Below are 18,609 nucleotides of genomic sequence, written 5' to 3'. Positions count from 1 at the left end.
CCGCTTCTCGGTAGTTGTAAACACGTTTTCTAATGACCGAGACTTTCATCTTCATTTTGTTCTTAGCAGGCGGTTTAACCTTCTAAATTATTGTACTTCACAAGACACGAAAATAGGCGATAAAGCGCTGCCGCATTGCTTCAAGAGTTGTTTTACCATATATTGACTATCCCCAGTTGACAGTTTCTATCTTCATAGGCTGATATACGACTGGTCAGTTCCACAACAATGGTACCTCTAGCGTTGATAACGGGCAGTTTAAATTCACCGCAGTCGAAATGATTTGTTTTGGCATGTCGCTATCACTAGCAGTACTTCCAGAAAGCATACAGTCGGTGAAAATGTTTTTTTAGTAGTGTTAGAAACAATGACACAGGATACAGCTCTGATGTCCGACCATTTAAACTACTACTACTATTGTTAAACAACAACAACAACGACGAGGACAACAACAACGACGAGGACAACAACAACAACAACAACAACAACAACAACAACAACAACAACAACAACAACAACAACAACAACAACAACAACAACAACAACAACAACAACAATAATAATAATAATAATAATAATAATAATAATAATAATATAATAATAATAATAATAATAATAATAATAATAATCCGCGCAACTGCGGGTGGCTCGACAAGCTCAGCTGGAGCGTGCTAGATGAATGGCCGACACAGGTCAGGCAGTACACAGTGCACGTCATAATCAGCCGGCGGGACACAGCTGTTGGAAGCGCAAGTGGCCACAAGAAGCAGCGCTATGCTCTCCAATACTGACCTGTATGAAGTGGCTGCTGTAGAGGCGCTCCCGGATGCTTCCGAAGCGCACGAACAGCACCAGGATGTGCAGCAGATAGGCGCTGAACGACAGCCGGCTCAGCGCCACGAACGGACCCCACGACAGGAACCGGGCGGGAATGCCTGCGCGCAGCGATGAGGCTCATGATGGTTGCAGCGCTGCGGCCGCTTTCGTGCGGAGTGCAGTTGCGATACCCTGCGGGCCCACTGACGGACATTCATTTGCCGGGTGTTAGTTCCGTGCGGCACCGCCGTCGACGGGCGAAGGACGAGAAGCTCCCGGCTACGGTAGCTGTCACGTTCCAGTTATTGCGAATAGCTTCTTTGGTTCTTTCGCCTGTTGTCGTGGTGGATTTCAGCGCGGATTCAAAGGCGCCCGTGCAAAGGACACGGTGCTCTCGTGCCACCAAGTTGCGGGGCGCGTTCGTCGCCGAACGCCAACTAATACAGCTCTTTGAGACGCACGTGCTCTCACGCGGTAGCTTTGGGGCGTCTGAAGGTTTACATGCTGTGGTGGAGCGAGGACAGCCTTCTTCTACCGCCACCCTATAGAGCCCCTAAGGCGGCTCTATACTCAGGGACAACGTATCTTGGCAGCTCAGGCCCCTCGGTTCCCTTTCTTCTACCCCCCCCCCCCCCCCCACACACACACACACACGCGCGCGCGCGCGGTACGCACGCGCACGCGCACGCACGCACGCACGAATAGAGAGAAAGAGAGGATAGCGATAAATTATTAGGCCTACCGTTTATTTTTTCCGCGTACAGTCGCCTCAAAAGCCCTGTTTATATTCGTCCTATAAAGCTGAAGGAACTACGCCGTGTCAGGATAAGGCGCACACCCTGAGACCACGACCACTTTTCATCTACGGAGGGTCAGCTTATTCACTTGGAGGATATCGTGAGCATCAGCGCTTTGAACTCCTGGGGCCTTTAACAGGTGGTACTCTATCATTTTCACATGATGCCACCTCACGTCGCAACTGAAATTTATCGTAGCCAGCCGATATGGCTGTTCTCACTAATTTCTCCTGTTCTCAATTCCTGATGACTGTGTACGTCGATTACATGTCCCGATTCACACAGACGAAGAAATCACTTTGTATTGCGAAAGGTCTTCCACTCTACGATGGTAGTTTTTTTTTTTTTTTGGTATATAGAAAAAGTTTGCACTTGTACCACGGCATACAGGATGGGACAGAGCTTTCCGCATCGTGTATGCATGGATCAAAGTACGGGTACATTTGACTCCTTTAGAGCGACGACATTATACGTCTGCGATGTGTGAAACAACAACTCTACCCAGTCGCGATCAGATACACATGCAGGGAGGTGAACTATCCAATTTGTTTGGAATGTCCAGCGTTCAAAACAACGGAAACCTCGACAGTGGTTTGGTCACCAGGCGTTAATTTTTCACTTTATGAGGAGCTTTTCGATAGTGATAGATAAGGGTGCTTATGTTGGTGTGGGTGCAAGTGCCTGTTTGGTAACATTTCTTTCTTTTGTTTCTTTGAGAGCTCGTTTTACCTGTGCAATGCTGAGCTGCATGAATGGTGAAGCTAGACGACATTGTGCGCACTTTGAGTGAATAGCTCGATGTTCCACCAGGCGCAAATTGCGCATGCAAATCCTATTGTTAGTTCTAACTGTAGAGTGTCCAGCACCATGGAAGGACGGCTCCACATGAGAGGAGATGTTACCCGCTTCAAGCAGTACTGCACTTCCTCCTTTGAAGTATTTGTCTTGTTTCACTGCATTACTCGTAAGCGAAATGTGAACGCAGCTTGCCGTGATTCAATTTGTGGTGCTAGCTCATTATTGCCATCTGCGAGTGGCATACCTTTCTGCGAGGCTGCTCATTGCCACGGCCGACAGATCGCTTGACTTCAAGCACGGCGCATACGTGAAAAAAACTGTAAATAATTTTCTTGACCATCGGCAAGGATGGCAAGGACAGCGTTGGAGTGTTGTGACTCATGTGTGCACAGAGGATATAGGGGGATGGATGAGAAATTGAAGATTGCAGAGAAGACAGACAACCCGGGCAACTTGTTAAAGTAAATGATAAATGAAAAAAAGTGAAGATCAGCATTCCTTAATCTTAAAATGACCACGTAACACGCCTTGAGTTGTCAACAGGCGCCTACGGAGAATATGGTGCCATATTTGACGATGTCTCTTCCCGGATGTTCAGTGTTGTAAATCAAGTGGTCCCTTGAGAAATTTGATCGATATATTCAAATAAATTTACGTTTAGTCGTATTTTGTGTTAGGTGAAATGGGCGCTTTGTTGTGCCCACTTTAATGCTTTAGGGTGCAGAAATTTCAGCGTAACATACCCTCTAAAGTCATCAATCTTGCATGCATTTCATTTCTGCGCTGCGATTCCGGCATTTTTTGCCATGTACGCCGTGTGCGTTTCAGCGTGTCATAGCGTTCCCGATTGGGAAGCAGCGTACGCAATGCGTTTAATAAAAGAAATAACCAAAATATTGATGGCGATTACTCCTGTAGCGCAAGCTAAACCATAAACGCTGTAATTTAGAGTGTATATACCCCAAAGTTAAGCGCGTTTATTTCGGCTATGTGAAAAGTGGCTAGAATGAATGCAAATGAAACCTGAATCAAATCTGTCTCGAGCCCGCAGCCTCTGGGTACTCAGTGCAGTACGTTGCTCGCATGGAAAGGTTCTTTCGTTGCCTGCTGGTGGTGGTGCCACGGTGAGATAAAAGCCGATCCTATATGTCTCGAACGGGATATCTCAACTACTCGGACACGCTATATACCGACAGAGCCACGATATGCAGTTTTTAAATTGTCCTCCCCCCCCCCCCCCCTTTTCAGTACTCTGTCCTTTTCCGAGGGTAATTTCCATCTGCATTAGGTAGCAAAGAAGAAAAAAAAGAAAAAGAAATCCTTGGGCAAGCGACACAGGGGGTGTCAATATCTTTGTATGTATGTATGTATGTATGTATGTATGTATGTATGTATGTATGTATGTATGTATGTATGTATGTATGTATGTATGTATGTATGTATGTATGTATGTATGTATGTATGTATGTATGTATGTATGTATGTATGTATGTATGTATGTATGTATGTATGTATGTATGTATGTATGTATGTATGTATGTATGTATGTATTATGTATGTATGTATGTATGTATGTATGTATGTATGTATGTATGTATGTATGTATGTATGTATGTATGTATGTAGTATGTATGTATGTATGTATGTATGTATGTATGTATGTATGTATGTATGTATGTATGTATGTATGTATGTATGTATGTATGTATGTATGTATGTATGTATGTATGTATGTATGTATGTATGTATGTATGTATGTATGTATGTGTATGTATGTATGTATGTATGTATGTATGTATGTATGTATGTATGTATGTATGTATGTATGTATGTATGTATGTATGTATGTATGTATGTAGGTATGTATGTATGTATGTATGTATGTATGTATGTATGTAGTATGTATGTATGTATGTATGTATGTATGTATGTATGTATGTATGTATGTATGTAGTATGCACACTACAATGCATCCCTCGCTGTGTCATCTCAACGAGAACTCCGATAATAGAGGACGGACAGTAGTCATCGCATGTGTGCCTCGTTACAGGCAAACCCGAGTTATGAGGGTCAGAAAAGTCACGGAAGAAAGGCTCACGACTAATTCGCGGCTTCGTGCGAGACTTTATTTTTGTGTACTCTGTTGACTTTGTGCCTTTATCTGAGCTGCAAGATTTGCCTTTTTTCATTTTTTATAGCTTTATGATGCGCCTGCTGACCGTCGTGTCAGCTTTATTTCCCTCTTTCGCTCGCTCTTCACACCGAGTGCACGTGAGACTGAGCGGGCGCGTCTATTTTCGACACAGTTCGACGCATCATGGCTAATGTCAACGTGAAGCGTTTGGCGCATCTTGTCGTCGAACTTCTGGAGCAGCACTCGCTGGTTTCGTGGATATTTTATTGTATATTTGTCTTCTCCCACCAGAAATGCCACAGTGTTATTGGTGACTCGACTTTGCGCGTACATCATTTTATTTTATGTTGCTAGGTGCTAAACTATAACCAATATGCAACGGTTTCTACTTATCTGCAGAGTATGACGCTGCGTGAATTGTCGAGAGGGCTCTGCCCTCGCGCATGCAACGTATGCCCATTATCTTATGTAGCTGCGTAGGGACAAATAATACGAGAGAGAAAGTAAACTAGATGAGTCTTGTCATGAGCAACCAGTTCCACCAGATATATTTGCAGTTTCTGTGCAGGCCTGCGCACCTTCCATTAACCATTATGATATGATGTGTAACCACTCGTGTTAAAAGATAGATAGATAGATAGATAGACAGATATATATATATATATATATATATATATATATATATATATATATATAGATAGATAGATAGATAGATAGATAGATAGATAGATAGATAGATAGATCTGTGCATTGGGCAATGTAAAGCTTTCGTGCTAATAAACCCAAGATGGGCAGTGGAAAGCTGCCATTGGAATCGTATATGTGATGTCGCGGCGTACCTCTTCGGTCGGTGCAGACGACGTAGGCGACCCAAGCGACGAGCAGTCCCCACGCCGTCTTGTGCAGAGACGCGTAGAGGGCCGCAACCGCTGGTCCGGGCAGCAGGCCCTTGTGCCACTGTTCGACCCCCAGGAGAACGGCGAAGCCGCATCCTGAGGCCGCTGCCCAGCCGGCGGCGCGCCACGCCCCACCGGCCCACCGCGGGGACTTCTTGGCGTCCTGGCCGAGCCGCCCGGAGGAGCGCAGCAGGTAGGCCAGCAGCAGGCCCAGCGAGAAGGCGCCCGCGTGCGAGAAGGGCCTCTTGAACACTTCCGTGTGCGTGCGACGAGACTTCCTGCATGACAGAGAAAGCTGGTTCCGACATTGTGCCCGCACAGCGCTCCGTGGCGCGTTTTATTCCGCTGCAGCCTCAAGGTATGCGCACCGGGTTGAGCAGAAACGGCGTATAACATACCGGTATCACGCAGTTAAGATTAATAAATTGCCTGCTCCTTAGCACCCGACTGGAAAGGAAATTTAGTGATGGACTTTCTACCCAGAGGAGGTGGAAATTGCTTGCCACAGGCGGATATATAGCCTCGCAAAGGCATTCCGGCTGTTCCTACGGCCGAGTGTCTTCTTTTAATGTGTGCGTAGGGCTGAACATGCCACTGCGTTAAATCAGGCATGAGTATGTTTAGTACGCTAACAAGGAATATTAGCCACATCAAGAGGAGTGCAACAGATCAGGCGAAGAAGAGGTATACGAAGCATAGTGTAAGAGCCTAATGGAATATGCAGCTAATATATTTGATCTAGTACTAGTGCCTATTTCCATTTTAATAAATCACGCTATACCGCGATGCATTTCATTGATAAAAATGCGTGCCCGAAGTAATTTTGACGCTTTCTTTCTTGAAACTCGCCCGCTGCCGCGGCTATGGCGTTATGCTGTTGAGCACCAAGACGAGGATTCGATTCCCAGCTGCATCAGTAGCATTACAATGGAGGCGGAATGTAAAAACGCTACAGTACCGATCTTTGGTTGCACAATAAGATCCCGAGGTGATCAGAATTAATACGAAGCCCTCCATCCACAATGGCGCCCCTAATAAATCTTGTGTTGCTTTTGGACTTTAAATCTCATTAAAATCAATGTATACTGAAACTAGCTTGTACTGTATGAAGTATGTGTCTGTCTTCTGTTAATATATGGAGTCTAGCTCCAGCGCTTCCTCCGCCACTGACGATTTTCCTGCTACTTGTAGTCGGCTCAGAGGTCGTCATCAGTTATTTGTTTGTTGAACTTGTGCAGTGCGATCTGCTCTGTTTGCTGCTATAAGTTGCCCGGTCCTCCTCTCTCGTCGTGCACACAATGCTTCGACATCAGTGCATGTGCACGACGGAGTGTGTGCAGCAGCGTGTGCATGACTTTTTGTTCTGTTTGTGCTGCCCATCGCTTGCCACAGGTGATCGGTTTAGTCCGCGCAATTTACGAAAGCTACTTCTTTTTTGGCTTGTACCGGGTGATTTACCGGTGCTTTTGCAGCTCGTAAAAGCAACTGCTTGGCCAGAATTAGTGTCAGTGATGTCAGAGGTTGCCATCGTCGTCACGGCATATAGCATGCGCGCGCGCGCGCTGATGTGTGAGTGCGTGTGTACATGCATGTACGCACGGCTGCACAGATCAAACGTTAAAAAGGTCACATGATTTTTTTACTAATGCGAGCATCCGTTCTTTTATTCAAATTGAATAATCTGCATTGTTTTTTATTCAGACAAGTTTTTGAAGAAGGCGAAATCTGCAATAGCAAAGTCGCTGAAAGTCTTGCTGTGATTTCAAAAACAACGCGTTTCTTGTCAGTCTCAGCTGTTCCAACTTTGCCGCTGCTGCTACTTGTGTGCTGAATCTAAAGCTAAACCATCGTTAATAAAGTGCCTACGTATCCCACAAAAGGCGTGTGCTCAAGGAAAGCACTACAGCAATACGTGCTACCCCCCTCCCCGGTTTTGTGCACGAAGGATTGTTATGAATATTGAGGTTCGCAGGTTGACAGGTGTGATACAGCTATCTGAGGACGTATAGCAGAGTTAAACTAGCAGTGGGATACACAGGGCCAAACGTGTACGCAGCCAGTGACAGGCTGCGACGGCGGTACCTGAAATAATCTCCCGAACCGAGTATTCCTTATCAAAATGCCTCGTATGCAGTACAATGACTCCGTATATATGCATATACTTTTTGTACTATTTTTTTTGTACTCCTAAAGGAATATAGCACAATATGTAGTGCAGAATTGACACTGAATATTTGTCAATTGGGCAAGAATAGTACAGAAAATGTATGAAATTCTTGAACTGCATGCGGATACTTTTCAGCAGGGTTGGAATGCACAAACGTACATGACGTCTTCCGCGAAGTATATGGCAACAGGGTAGAGGTCGCTGTATAGTGTCTGCAGGGCGATGTACACGGTGCACGCCAGAACCATGGCCAGTGTCAGTGCCAATCCTGCCTTGGGCCACCTGCAAGGACACACATGTACGCGTTTTAGGCGCAGTGAAATATTCGAAGCCATGCTTAAGCATTGCTTTCCGTGGAGATTAGTATATTAATATTGCGCGATCTTGATACTTGTTCGCTATGATTTTTTCCCCCATGATTACCAGGTTATTACTGGAGCCAGGTGGCTTTACTGAAGCCGCAGGAACCGTCGTTATTGCACTGCGTTTCCGTAACAACGCTGTGCACGCTTTGTGGACTTTTACTTCGTTAGAAGAATGGAAGCTTGGACTATAGTGGTTACACATTAGGAACGGTGAAGCAGCGCGAGAAACAGGGTCAGATTGGAAGACGTATGGACACACGCAGGGGCTGTTTGTGTGTCCAAACACGCATGTCATTGGAAAACAAATTCTCGTCAGCCTAACACTTTAAATAGCAAAGAAAGTGGACAGAGAACCAGCCGTAGGTGTAGCTTATTTGGTTGAGCTTAGTAATCGTCCTGCGCAAGTATAGTGAGCTCGGTTCCCATTGACGGCAAGTTTTATTTTCTTTCATTTTCATTTTCTCTTATTAAACATTGCAGGATCGTCGCAAATTTAACGTTCATTGTGAATTATTTCGGCAGTACAATTCGAAAATTCATTCATGTATTTCCTCGGCTTCATTGCCGCTTAGACACCGTACCGCATACTGTATTCTATATGGTATACATATACGGTATGTACGATACACCTATACCGTATCGCAAGCTTTTCCATATACTGAATACTCCATACGAAATTCAGCGTAACTGCAGCGTCCGTGCACATCGTACTTCCATTAAATTGGGACTTGCACCAGCGGCCAGGCCGTAGTTTCGTCCGTGGCGTGTGTTTGAAATGTATTCAACTGCAACTTACAATTGCGACTTGTAGAAAAAGAATGCACACCGTCGGCTGCACAGTCGGCTGCACTTAAGCAAGTATTCACTACTCTTGTATGAGAAATACAGCGACTCCACCCCCATCTTGACTGCACGGCTCCACTACATCTACCTGATTTGGCGGGGCCGTAGTTACACATACAAGAAGAATAACACTACGGATCAAGACTTCAGACATTACGACGTCTGCAGCTGCACAAGTCACAGCTTTGCGCGGTGCAATACAGTCTATCATAAAGTCTTATAGAGTGAGTGAGGAAAACTTTATTTCGAATCAGAACAATTCGCATCCGGCGAGTGAGTGAGTTCGAGCACCCGCCGAGGTTAGGGCCAAGAGTTCTTGTCTCCCGGCGGCTTCCTTGGCCCGCTGGACTGCCCAGAGTTGGTCTTCCAGGTTCCAGCTTAGCAGCGCGGCCTGCCATCGCGCGCGGAGGCTGTCGGTGGAGGTCTCGCTGTCATTATCGTGTATTAGTTCCTGGCATTCCCATCACATGTGTTCTTATAAAAATAGTCTTGTAGTCTTATAAATAGTCTTATACAAAATGGCCCGCTTTTTGTGACTCAAAGGTGGATTTACTATATGTGCGGAGTCAGAATTTAGACATGGTTCTCATGGCCAGTTGACATGGGAAACCATGCAACCTAACCACTAAGTGTAAGGAAGACGTCATGAAATTATTTTTAACCGGTCACCTGGCCATTGCACCATCAGTTGCATGATTGCGCAAACAACGATACTCGAACATAGCACGAAGAAAAAAAATAATAGGGTTTTACGTGCGAAAACCACGATCTGATTATGAGGCACGCCGTAGTGGGGGACTCCGGAAATTTAGACCACCTGGGGTTCTTTAACGTGCACCTAAATCTAAGTACACGGGTGTTTTCGCATTCCGCCCCCATCGAAATGCGGCCGCCGTGGCCGGGATTCGATCCCGCGACCTCGTGCTCAGCAGCCCAACACCATAGCCACTGAGCAACCACGGCGGGTAGCACGAAGAAGATCACTGCGTTGTAATTCCCTATTCAAAGACAAACACTGCGAGGCAGCTTCGTCTTCTGGCGCGCACACTTTCATTGGCCGAGTGGAATACACCAAATGGGTGCACTAGAATGCGCACACTGAACCCATCGCTGCAACTTAGATGTACATCCGAACTGCTCCAACGTGAGACATCTCTTGTGTGTCGGCTGATGGACGCAGGAGTCACCCTCACAAATCCATATGTAACACTCATTGGAATGGCTGATAGTGCTTGATACGATGTCTGGGACAGCGTAGAGAGCGTAGACCACTTAATTTGCCGCTGTACTTGGTTTTATTATAACGAAAACAGTCCCCCTCGAACGAATTGGGATGACTGGACGATCGTCTACTATCCATTCAGACGCTATACTTGAACAACAACCTCACCACTCGTCAGCCCACAATGCAATGGAGACAATTTTTCTTTTAAATACAACCGACATGTGCGAACGCCTTTGACTGCGTGGCACTCTCCGCACGCGCGCACGCAGTCACCGCCTTTTTCCTCCGAGGTCTATATATCTCTCATCTTTCTATTCGCTCTTTCCTCCCCCAACGTAGGGTAGCCAGCAAAACACTCTTTAACATTTCTGCACCCCCCTCTCTCTTTCTCTGTAAATGAAGACATGCGGCTCACAAGTCAAGAACTGCAACAGGATTGATCTGAGGAAGCTTGAGAACATGATTTGTTTCTGACTTTTTAAACCTTCGTTTTAAACTCTCCGTATTCTGCGTTAGCGGTGAGTGGCGAACGTGTCACAAGTGAACTCACCTGACGAGAAGGATGACCGCTGGAGTGAAGCCCACCAGTAGTTGCAAGTCAGCCGCGTAGAACCACAAGTGTGGGAGGCACTGCGTTTTAAACAAAGCCACCGATGCCGCATCTGTCAGGGCTGTTCATCTCGGAGGGCCTCTTGAACCAGCCGCCGACAGGCGTGCCTAAGCACAGGCGTGCCTAAGTCACAGGTGTACTAAGGCACTAAGTAGAAAGTAAGTCACAGGTGTACTTAGGTAAAACTAAGTAGAAAGAAGAAGGGACAGCTAGAGCGCCCTCACCGGCGCTCTTTCTGTCTCTTCTTTCCCTTAGTTTTTCGGCGCCAGATCCATATTTCAAGCATGCATGAACCAACTGGCCCAACGTCGCATTCGCCTGGCACTCGCATACAGTCTCAGCTAGCACCAACACGGTAAACTAACAACTCTTTAGGCAGCCGAGCGGAGAACGCAGATTTGAGGCCCTGTGAAGATACGCCCTGGTGCCTGTGTGCATGTTCTCTAAAGGCAAAACGTGTCGGCTACGGCCTTGGTAAATTTTAGCTATGCTTCCACTAAGATCGGTGCTCAGTACCTGCGTGGTGCGCCACAGTGCAAGCGCTTGCGTGACTTTTCAGTGTAAAATTAAAACGGGCACTCACTAAAATAAAGAAGAAAAGTCAGCTTGATGTTAGGAGCCCCTGCGGGTTAGGAGCCTCTCGTTCGCAATAAAAGAAAAACACAAAACACACATGGGGCTCCCATCGCTTCACAGCCATCGAATGTAAAATTTTTGTAAAATTTTCTACACATGCTATCTTTCCAATACCGTAGATAATTTTAAGCATGAAACATGTTTAGCTCACTGCGGACGTTATTTACACATCTTGACGTCGAAACCTGCTTCGACAGCTGCTTCGGGAACCGACCGTCCATGTCAAGCAGTATTAGAAGAACCGGATAATCCGCTGCTTGTACGGTCTTCCCACCAGAAGGCGACGAAGGCATTGCTGAAGTTCATTCAAGTGACCTAGCTGAACGAATCTAATGTTCCCGTGTTCTTTTTAACACTAAAGTGTCTTACGCTTGGCTCCACCGAAAGTCTGTCCCATCTACGTACGTCACGCAATCCACGAGATGGTGATACTTGCCGTCTTGCGCCTTTCTAATGGTTAGGAAAGTAGGCATAGCAAGTTTATAAAGCTATTACCTTATTAAAGAAATTTGGCAATTCATGACGTGTATTTGTTGTAATGAGGATATTGAGGTATAATTCGTTTCACCACTGAGTAATTGCGTAGCAAAAAAAAAAAAAAAAAAGAAAAGGCCTGGTAATGCCTGGTAGACTGGTCATCTATGATGATAGTAAAGATGGTAGTGCGTTTTTGGCGCGTTCGTTACGCTTTTTCGGAGGTGATCCCCAACAACCGTCACCGTTCGGTGCCGCCGCGACGGCTCACCTTTCAACATGTGAATGGGCGCGCGCGCGTGATGCCACCGGAGCTCTAACGACAGTTTCGCCGCATACGCACTCACCATCGAGTCGGATATACCTATGACGCCTGGTAGCCTCCGGGGTGCTGTTTACGCTGCGCAGCAGCACAGGCCTCGCGTGCTTCCTATCGCTGCCATTGCTTCGCCCTTCGAGCGAAACTGTAATTAATAAAAAAGACTGCACTTTTATGGCCTTTTATGAATGTGCAACAAGGTTACCACTGGTTCTTAGAATACACGTTTCACTTTCGTGTTACGACCAGTTCCTCGGTAAGAGGATTCAACCATTTTTCTGTGTGTGTGTGTGTTTCCTTTTCATCTTTCTGTCTCCACTTGCCCCTACCCCTGCGCAGGGTAGCAAACTGAATGTTTGTCTTCCGGTTAACCTCACCCTTTTCGTATCTTATTTATGCCTCTCTTACCCGCCGCAATGTCTAATTTCCCATGGTGTCCCGCTTGTCGCGGACTTGATTTCGGGTCACGACTGACGCATTACGGTGCGGCAAAATGTATAAATGCGCGTACGTGCACCGAGATTTGGATGCACGTTAAAAATAACTTCAGATGGCCAAACTGATTACGGAGCCATTCTCAACGGCGTTTCGCATAACGCCCTTAGCAGCTATCGGAGAAAAAAAAGCGATTTGTAGCGGTGGCGGCTGAGTTGGTTTTGAGTTGGTTTTGCACAAATCGCACAAGAAGTGATGAGCTCCAGACACGGCCGCTGTTTATATGTGAATGCACTAGAGAACAGATTTATTTCAGACAAGAGAGGCGTCAAAATTCGGAGCCAGATACACTGTAGCAAGGTGTGGGCATACCTACCTCTTCGACGCCTGTGTAAGAGTTCATGGTCATGGTCGCACTAGTCGGCACATGGTCATTCATTTATGACCATGTGCCGACTAGTGCGATCCTAGAAGCTACGTGAATATACATAGTATGTTCTCGGCTGCAGAGGTGCTCATCCGATTTTGCGGAAACATTTATGCTGTATGTAACCTGCTTTCGGCTATGGCTCCACAATCTTTATTTTATTTAAATACTTATTTTTCGGGGAGCCACGGTGTCATGTCGGAGTGCTCAACGATTGCACGAGTTTTGTGTATTTTAAAGAGTTCAACTCTCTAAGGTGGCGTGATTTATATACATCCTGGAGTAAGCGTTTGGATTATTATTATTATTATTATTATTATTATTATTATTATTATTATTATTATTATTATTATTATTATTATTATTATTATTTTTGCCACGACAACGACACTTCACATAAATTGACATTTTAGGCAGCGATCGCGTAGGAGTGTAAACATCGAGGATTCGGTGAGCTCAACACTACTGTTCGCAGTCATTCGGTTGAGGGGAATAGAAGAGACACTGAAGTCTGGGGATTCTTGCGAGAAGCTATTGCGTTATATTCTATAATTAGTAAGTATGACATGTTATAGTAACTTTTGTTTATCTTCTCTTATATGTTCCCTCTTCTTCACGGAGAATCCTATCAAGGGCTGGGAAATTTGAACAGACTCTTTAGTGCAATAGATAAGTGCATTTTGGTGAAAAGCGCCGCTGAGCAGCTGTACTACATGAGCCTGGTAGTGCAATAGCTATTGCATCGTGCTTCTTGTAAGCAATTACCAAGTTGGCATCGTTCTGCATAACTAACATACATCACGCAGCTTAGTTCACTTTCAAGTGTTGCTTGAAGATAAGGCCCACTATTAATTGTTGCGCACCTGTTCGTGTCGACTGCTCAGAATCTTCTCATTAGGGTGTGAAATCGTCGATAAGCGAGACTTCACTGCGAGATGAGCCAAGAGTGACTGCCTGCTCATCGACGGAGCGTGCTCGAAAGAAGACTGTCTCCATCCAGCAGTCTCCACTGACTGGAGCCCCCACCTTTAGCAAACATGGTGTACAGATCCCGCTCTCTGTAGATGAGTGTTACTGCATCAACTTTGTCCTTTAAAACTTGCGTTTTCGCAAGAATGCGCACAAGTTCGGTGTTCATGAATTACCCTTAGCTGATACTGACAAGAAAATTACGTGTGCTAAGATTCGATCGCAACACCTACAGCGTATACATATTCTATGGTGGGGTCGTTCTTATTATTCATTCAGCATTGCCATTGAGTCGTCGTCACATTCAAATGTTCCTAGTTGCCGCTTACTGCTGGACTAGGTTTTTTCCCCCTGTAATAACCATTATTGCTCGGTGCAGGCCGTCACATGTATGACGACTAATATCGTTTTTAAAGTTCATTAAAAACACATCAGCCAGAGCGACCGCAAGAAGGAATAGCTATAGGTACATGGTGGGCGGGAAGCGTGAACGGGGTCAGGTCCACGCTATACGAGTATATTCCTGGTGTCCCGACTCACCGCAAAACAGGAGTACCGCAAGGTTTCAGCACGCACGCAGTTAAAAAGCAAGACACATTCCCACACGCGACACGCAGCAACCGTACGGTAAGGTTACACGTGATGACATCGGGAAGAAAAAGAGGAGGGGTGGGGGAGTAGAGAGGGGTGTTGTTGGCAGAAATCGCCGATGGATGTGTTCCGCGCTGCTGCCTTCTCGCTGCACGAAAGCTCACGATTTCTCACAAGGCCAATCGAAGAAACGAAAGAGGCCGTCCCAGCAGCTCGGAGAGTCGAAAAACCATCGTCGACCATGCCCTCCTTCAGCAACGGTGACTCTGTCATTGCGCTGCGAACGTCGGAACGACTGGAACAAGGACGTGTAGATGCATGGCTGGATGCCCGCAGATAATTTCAGTCTCAATGGTTTTGTGAAGTAGCGACTGATAGGAATGCGCGCGAGCAAGGATGTACCGTCCCGGCGTGAAAATATTTAACCAGAATATACGCTTTCTCTGTCGCCGCTGCCTGAGGATTGTTTTCTTTCTTCCAGCGTGTGCCGTTTACACGTGAAGGGCCATGAAGAATCATGGCACGACAGCCTGCCCTCGACGGGGACTAAGTATATGGGCGCGAGAAAAACATTCAAACGCGAGGCAAAACAATTTCGGGGCGCTGATACTTTCGCGAGTTGGCGCTTGCGATTTCCAAGCCGAAATGTGCGCGAGCAGCTAATCCTCCAAGTTGCCACGGATTTCGTATTGTGCGGAACGGCGATGGTCGGCGCAAGTAGACCGGACGGGAAAGGTCATATATAGACAAGAATGACTCTGGTGTCCTTTATGTATCCCACCCATGTATTTTAGTGTCCTTTTTTGTACCGTCTTATTGCGCTACTCTTCGGCACTTTTGTTATGGACCAACTCGCCCAATACAAGAGAGAGAGAGAGAGAGAGAGAGAGGAGAAAAGAAAAGGCAGGAATTTCGACCAGACGCCCGTCCGGTTTGCCACCCTACTAAGGGAGAAGAGGGTTGAAAGATGAAAAAAAAAAAAAAAAAAAAACTACTGAGTATGCGAGCATTCGGAGGTGCACATCGATACTACAAGCCCGCTTACTCATGTCTGTCGACTTCAGGAACTGCAGCGCCGCACGTATACGTCGCCCTCCGAGCTTTCGACGCATATGGCAGTGGTCCATGTACCTTTGTGAACGAGAATGACCTTGAGTCCAGGTGATGTAACGTGGTGCGGAGCAGGAAGTTCTGCTCGTCGTAATGGGGATGGATTTAGAGTAGGTGTTTGAAACACTTCTCACACTCGCAAGTGTCGGATGAAGGAATGCCACTCATCCCAATGAGGAACGAATAAGCCTTTCTGAACGCTACAGCCAGCCATGGCATGGTCCTCATGGCATGGTCCATACAGAATTAACAAGAGCTCGCGCGCATAGTCACATCCGAGTCTTGTGTTCAGCCGTGCGATCGTTCATGTACCTTTGCATAAAACTCGTCGCAACGGACTATCATGCGCCACATATGCCATTTCAGCCGCTTCTCGCTGCGTGACCAATGCCAAAGCTACGAGGCGTAACAACGCTTGCACTCTGGTACGCCTCGCGATCAAGTGCCCCTTTCTAGGTCACATCATTTTATATGTACTAGACGCTTTGTCGATCGACCACATCCGATACTCTTCGTAAAAAAATAATAAGGATGTTTACTTCGAAGTGAAATGGGAAAAATGTTTTCTACCTGAGAAAGTATTATTGCTGCATTAACACCTGTTGAAGTGCGCGCTTGATAGTGAAAAATGGGTGCTGTACGAAAAATACTCGAAAAATATCTCACTTACGTAAAATGAAAAAAAAAAAAGTTTCTGTGCAACGTCGCACGCGGTGATTATGCATATGATTTGAGTCTAGGATTCCGAAATTCTCTGCTCTTTGAGCCCTAGTTCTGTGTTCCCAGTAGAAAATATTTCCGCCCCTCACCAATGTGTCCAACACGCGCCTTTAACACTGCTCCTTGAACTGGTAAACATAAAAATTTATGACGTGCCGTGAAGTTTTGTAAATTTCTTTCAAATATGTTGTTGTCGGTTTGATGTTCACCAGAGACAAATAAAACAAGCAGTAAGAACTAACAATTATTCGTACCCTAATTGTTATCTTGACAGTTAAATAGTTCTTAAGGCAGTGTGTAAAGTGACATGCATATATGTTGGACGTAAAATTTTGAAGAATCAATAAAAGAATACAGCGATGTATTAGAAAATTTAAGTCAGCGCAGGACGAAAAAGATTTAGGGTGAGAACGAATGTAACAGTCTTATTTCACAGTTTATTCCATTCTCTCACAATCGTTAATAGCGGTTATGCCACAAAGCTCATGTACATGTAATAATGAGTTGCGGAAATGCCACTTAAGGAGGATGTGTGCGCAGGAGGCGAATAAATACGTTTTGGTGCGGTGTTACATAGTATATTCTCCATGAAAATAATTGCAACTTTACAACTTGCTGTCTGTCAGCCAGGTTTTAAAATAACCTTCGTTTCACATTTGTCGTACTCCGCATACCTGCCGTGTGATGACTGCATTGTTCTCATTTGTGCGCGAAGGAACAGCGAGAAGATTTCACAGAGTGTCAGCATTACTAAGCTTTATAACAGACCCAACGCTATAATTATAAGCGATTAACCTAGTTTGAACGGTAGATCATGCAACGCGAAAAACACTAAGAGAAACGCTGGATCACGAGACTCTGGTGCTGTAGAATCCCGTTAAGCCAATTTTGACCTGAGAAATGTGCGCGCGACACAAAGATGCTCGGCTGACCATTCCACTGCGCTGCACGGAATTGCCACCAGGCGTGGTGGCCTCTCTTGGTTGAGCTTTTCGTTTTTTTTCTTCGAAACGCGCCGTCGCGCGAACGCGCGCCGTCTTCGCGGTCAAGGGCAGAGGAGCCTCGTCGGGCTGCCGTGTCTAGCGTAACGCTTGGCCTGGTCGCGTTCGCTTTTGAATTATTTTCCCGCCGCTGGTATCATAGCGCTTGCGTATGTTCCGCTGAAACTGGCTGATCGATATTACGACTTTTCTCGATGGCCAACCCACTAGTTTCTAGAATTTGCTGAAATGTTTCTCAAGCCATGAGAGATATGCGATGGAAGAGCACTCTTCTGAAACCACTATATACTGCCCAGTATCAGGTCTGTAGCTGATCGGAGGACAGAACTCGCGGTGTTAGCTCAAAACACACGACCCGCGCGAGGCATGCAAGGTACAAGTTGCTCATCTTGATTACTCACCGAAAACGCAGTTTTAACGATATTGCACCTTCTGAGCTTTACTTTTGTCGCACAATAATCGTCATCGTTGCATTGTACACGCCTACATTATTTAGCGCGGTGGGGCCGTTGCTTTCCCGTATGTGACGTTTATATGCACCTACAGTCTATCGACGAGAAATAACGGGTTCCCGCTGGTTGATGTTATTAACAGGAAGCACGCTCTAATGTAATGACCATTACTGTCGCAAAAACTAGTGCAGCTTTAGGTGGTGTAAAAGAGTGCAAGCTAAGCAACTTTCTCTGTGCACCCTTCCCTTCACGAGCACTTTGTAGGTGGCTTGCGAATAACTGTGTATGTTATGCTTGAGGCCCGATTACTGATTAGCTTGAAGCCCCTGCCTGAGACCAGGACCGGCAAACGAGTGGAATTTTTACGTGAGCAGGACCTTTTGTGAGAGATATGCGATGGCAGAGCACTCTTCTGAAATCGCTACTGCCCAGCATCAGGTCTGTAGCTGATCGGAGGACAGAACTCGAAGTGTTAGCTCAAAACACACGACCCGCACGACGCATGCAAGTTGCATGCAGCTAGCTATAGCTAGCATAGATAGATAGATAGATAGATAGATAGATAGATAGATAGATAGATAGATAGATAGATAGATAGATAACGAATAACGAAGCCTTTTGCTTTTAACAATTGTTAGCCATTGATCAGCGCGTTAATTATTATGTCATTGTTAGAGAATATTCGTCTTCACCCGGGCACTTATAGAGAGAGGTTTACCTCCGTATTCAGAAATTCATCTTAACTTGAAGCGCACGCTTGACTTGATCTAAAAGACGCCTGGCGTAAACGTGCCCAAGACGCTCATTGCGCTTCCATCAGCGCG

The 18,609-nt window shown here is 45.9% G+C and overlaps 3 protein-coding genes across 18 annotated transcripts in view; 2 read left to right on the top strand and 1 right to left on the bottom strand.

Annotated features, from left to right (window-relative positions):
• The window catches only part of LOC119436607 (nose resistant to fluoxetine protein 6-like), a 211,581-nt gene that overhangs the window by 4,183 nt on the left and 188,789 nt on the right, over positions 1-18,609 (bottom strand). For 9 of the 14 annotated variants that reach the window (XM_049659072.1, XM_049659084.1, XM_049659082.1 and 6 more), the window contains exons 10-13: positions 10,592-10,671; positions 7,768-7,890; positions 5,385-5,719; positions 793-935 (exon numbers count right to left, since the gene is read on the bottom strand). The exons of 2 other annotated variants lie outside the window; for them this stretch is intronic. In XM_049659072.1, the coding sequence (XP_049515029.1) occupies positions 793-935; positions 5,385-5,719; positions 7,768-7,890; positions 10,592-10,671 (681 nt within the window). The remainder of the gene's footprint in view (positions 1-792; positions 936-5,384; positions 5,720-7,767; positions 7,891-10,591; positions 10,672-18,609) is intronic. 3 more of the 14 variants (XM_049659042.1, XM_049659055.1, XM_049659039.1) reach the window with 3 other exon arrangements.
• LOC125941562 (uncharacterized) overlaps positions 1-18,609 on the top strand; it is a 138,288-nt gene that overhangs the window by 29,024 nt on the left and 90,655 nt on the right. The gene's annotated exons all lie outside the window — the stretch shown is intronic.
• Positions 1-18,609, top strand: part of LOC119436609 (helicase SKI2W-like) — a 285,769-nt gene that overhangs the window by 194,671 nt on the left and 72,489 nt on the right. The gene's annotated exons all lie outside the window — the stretch shown is intronic.

The sequence above is a fragment of the Dermacentor silvarum genome, chromosome 1 (genome assembly GCF_013339745.2).
Source record: "Dermacentor silvarum isolate Dsil-2018 chromosome 1, BIME_Dsil_1.4, whole genome shotgun sequence".
In the NCBI taxonomy this organism is placed as follows: Eukaryota; Metazoa; Arthropoda; class Arachnida; order Ixodida; family Ixodidae; genus Dermacentor; species Dermacentor silvarum.
The sequence above is the reverse complement of the archived record's forward strand: the minus strand, read 5'-3'. Positions and strand labels throughout refer to the sequence as shown.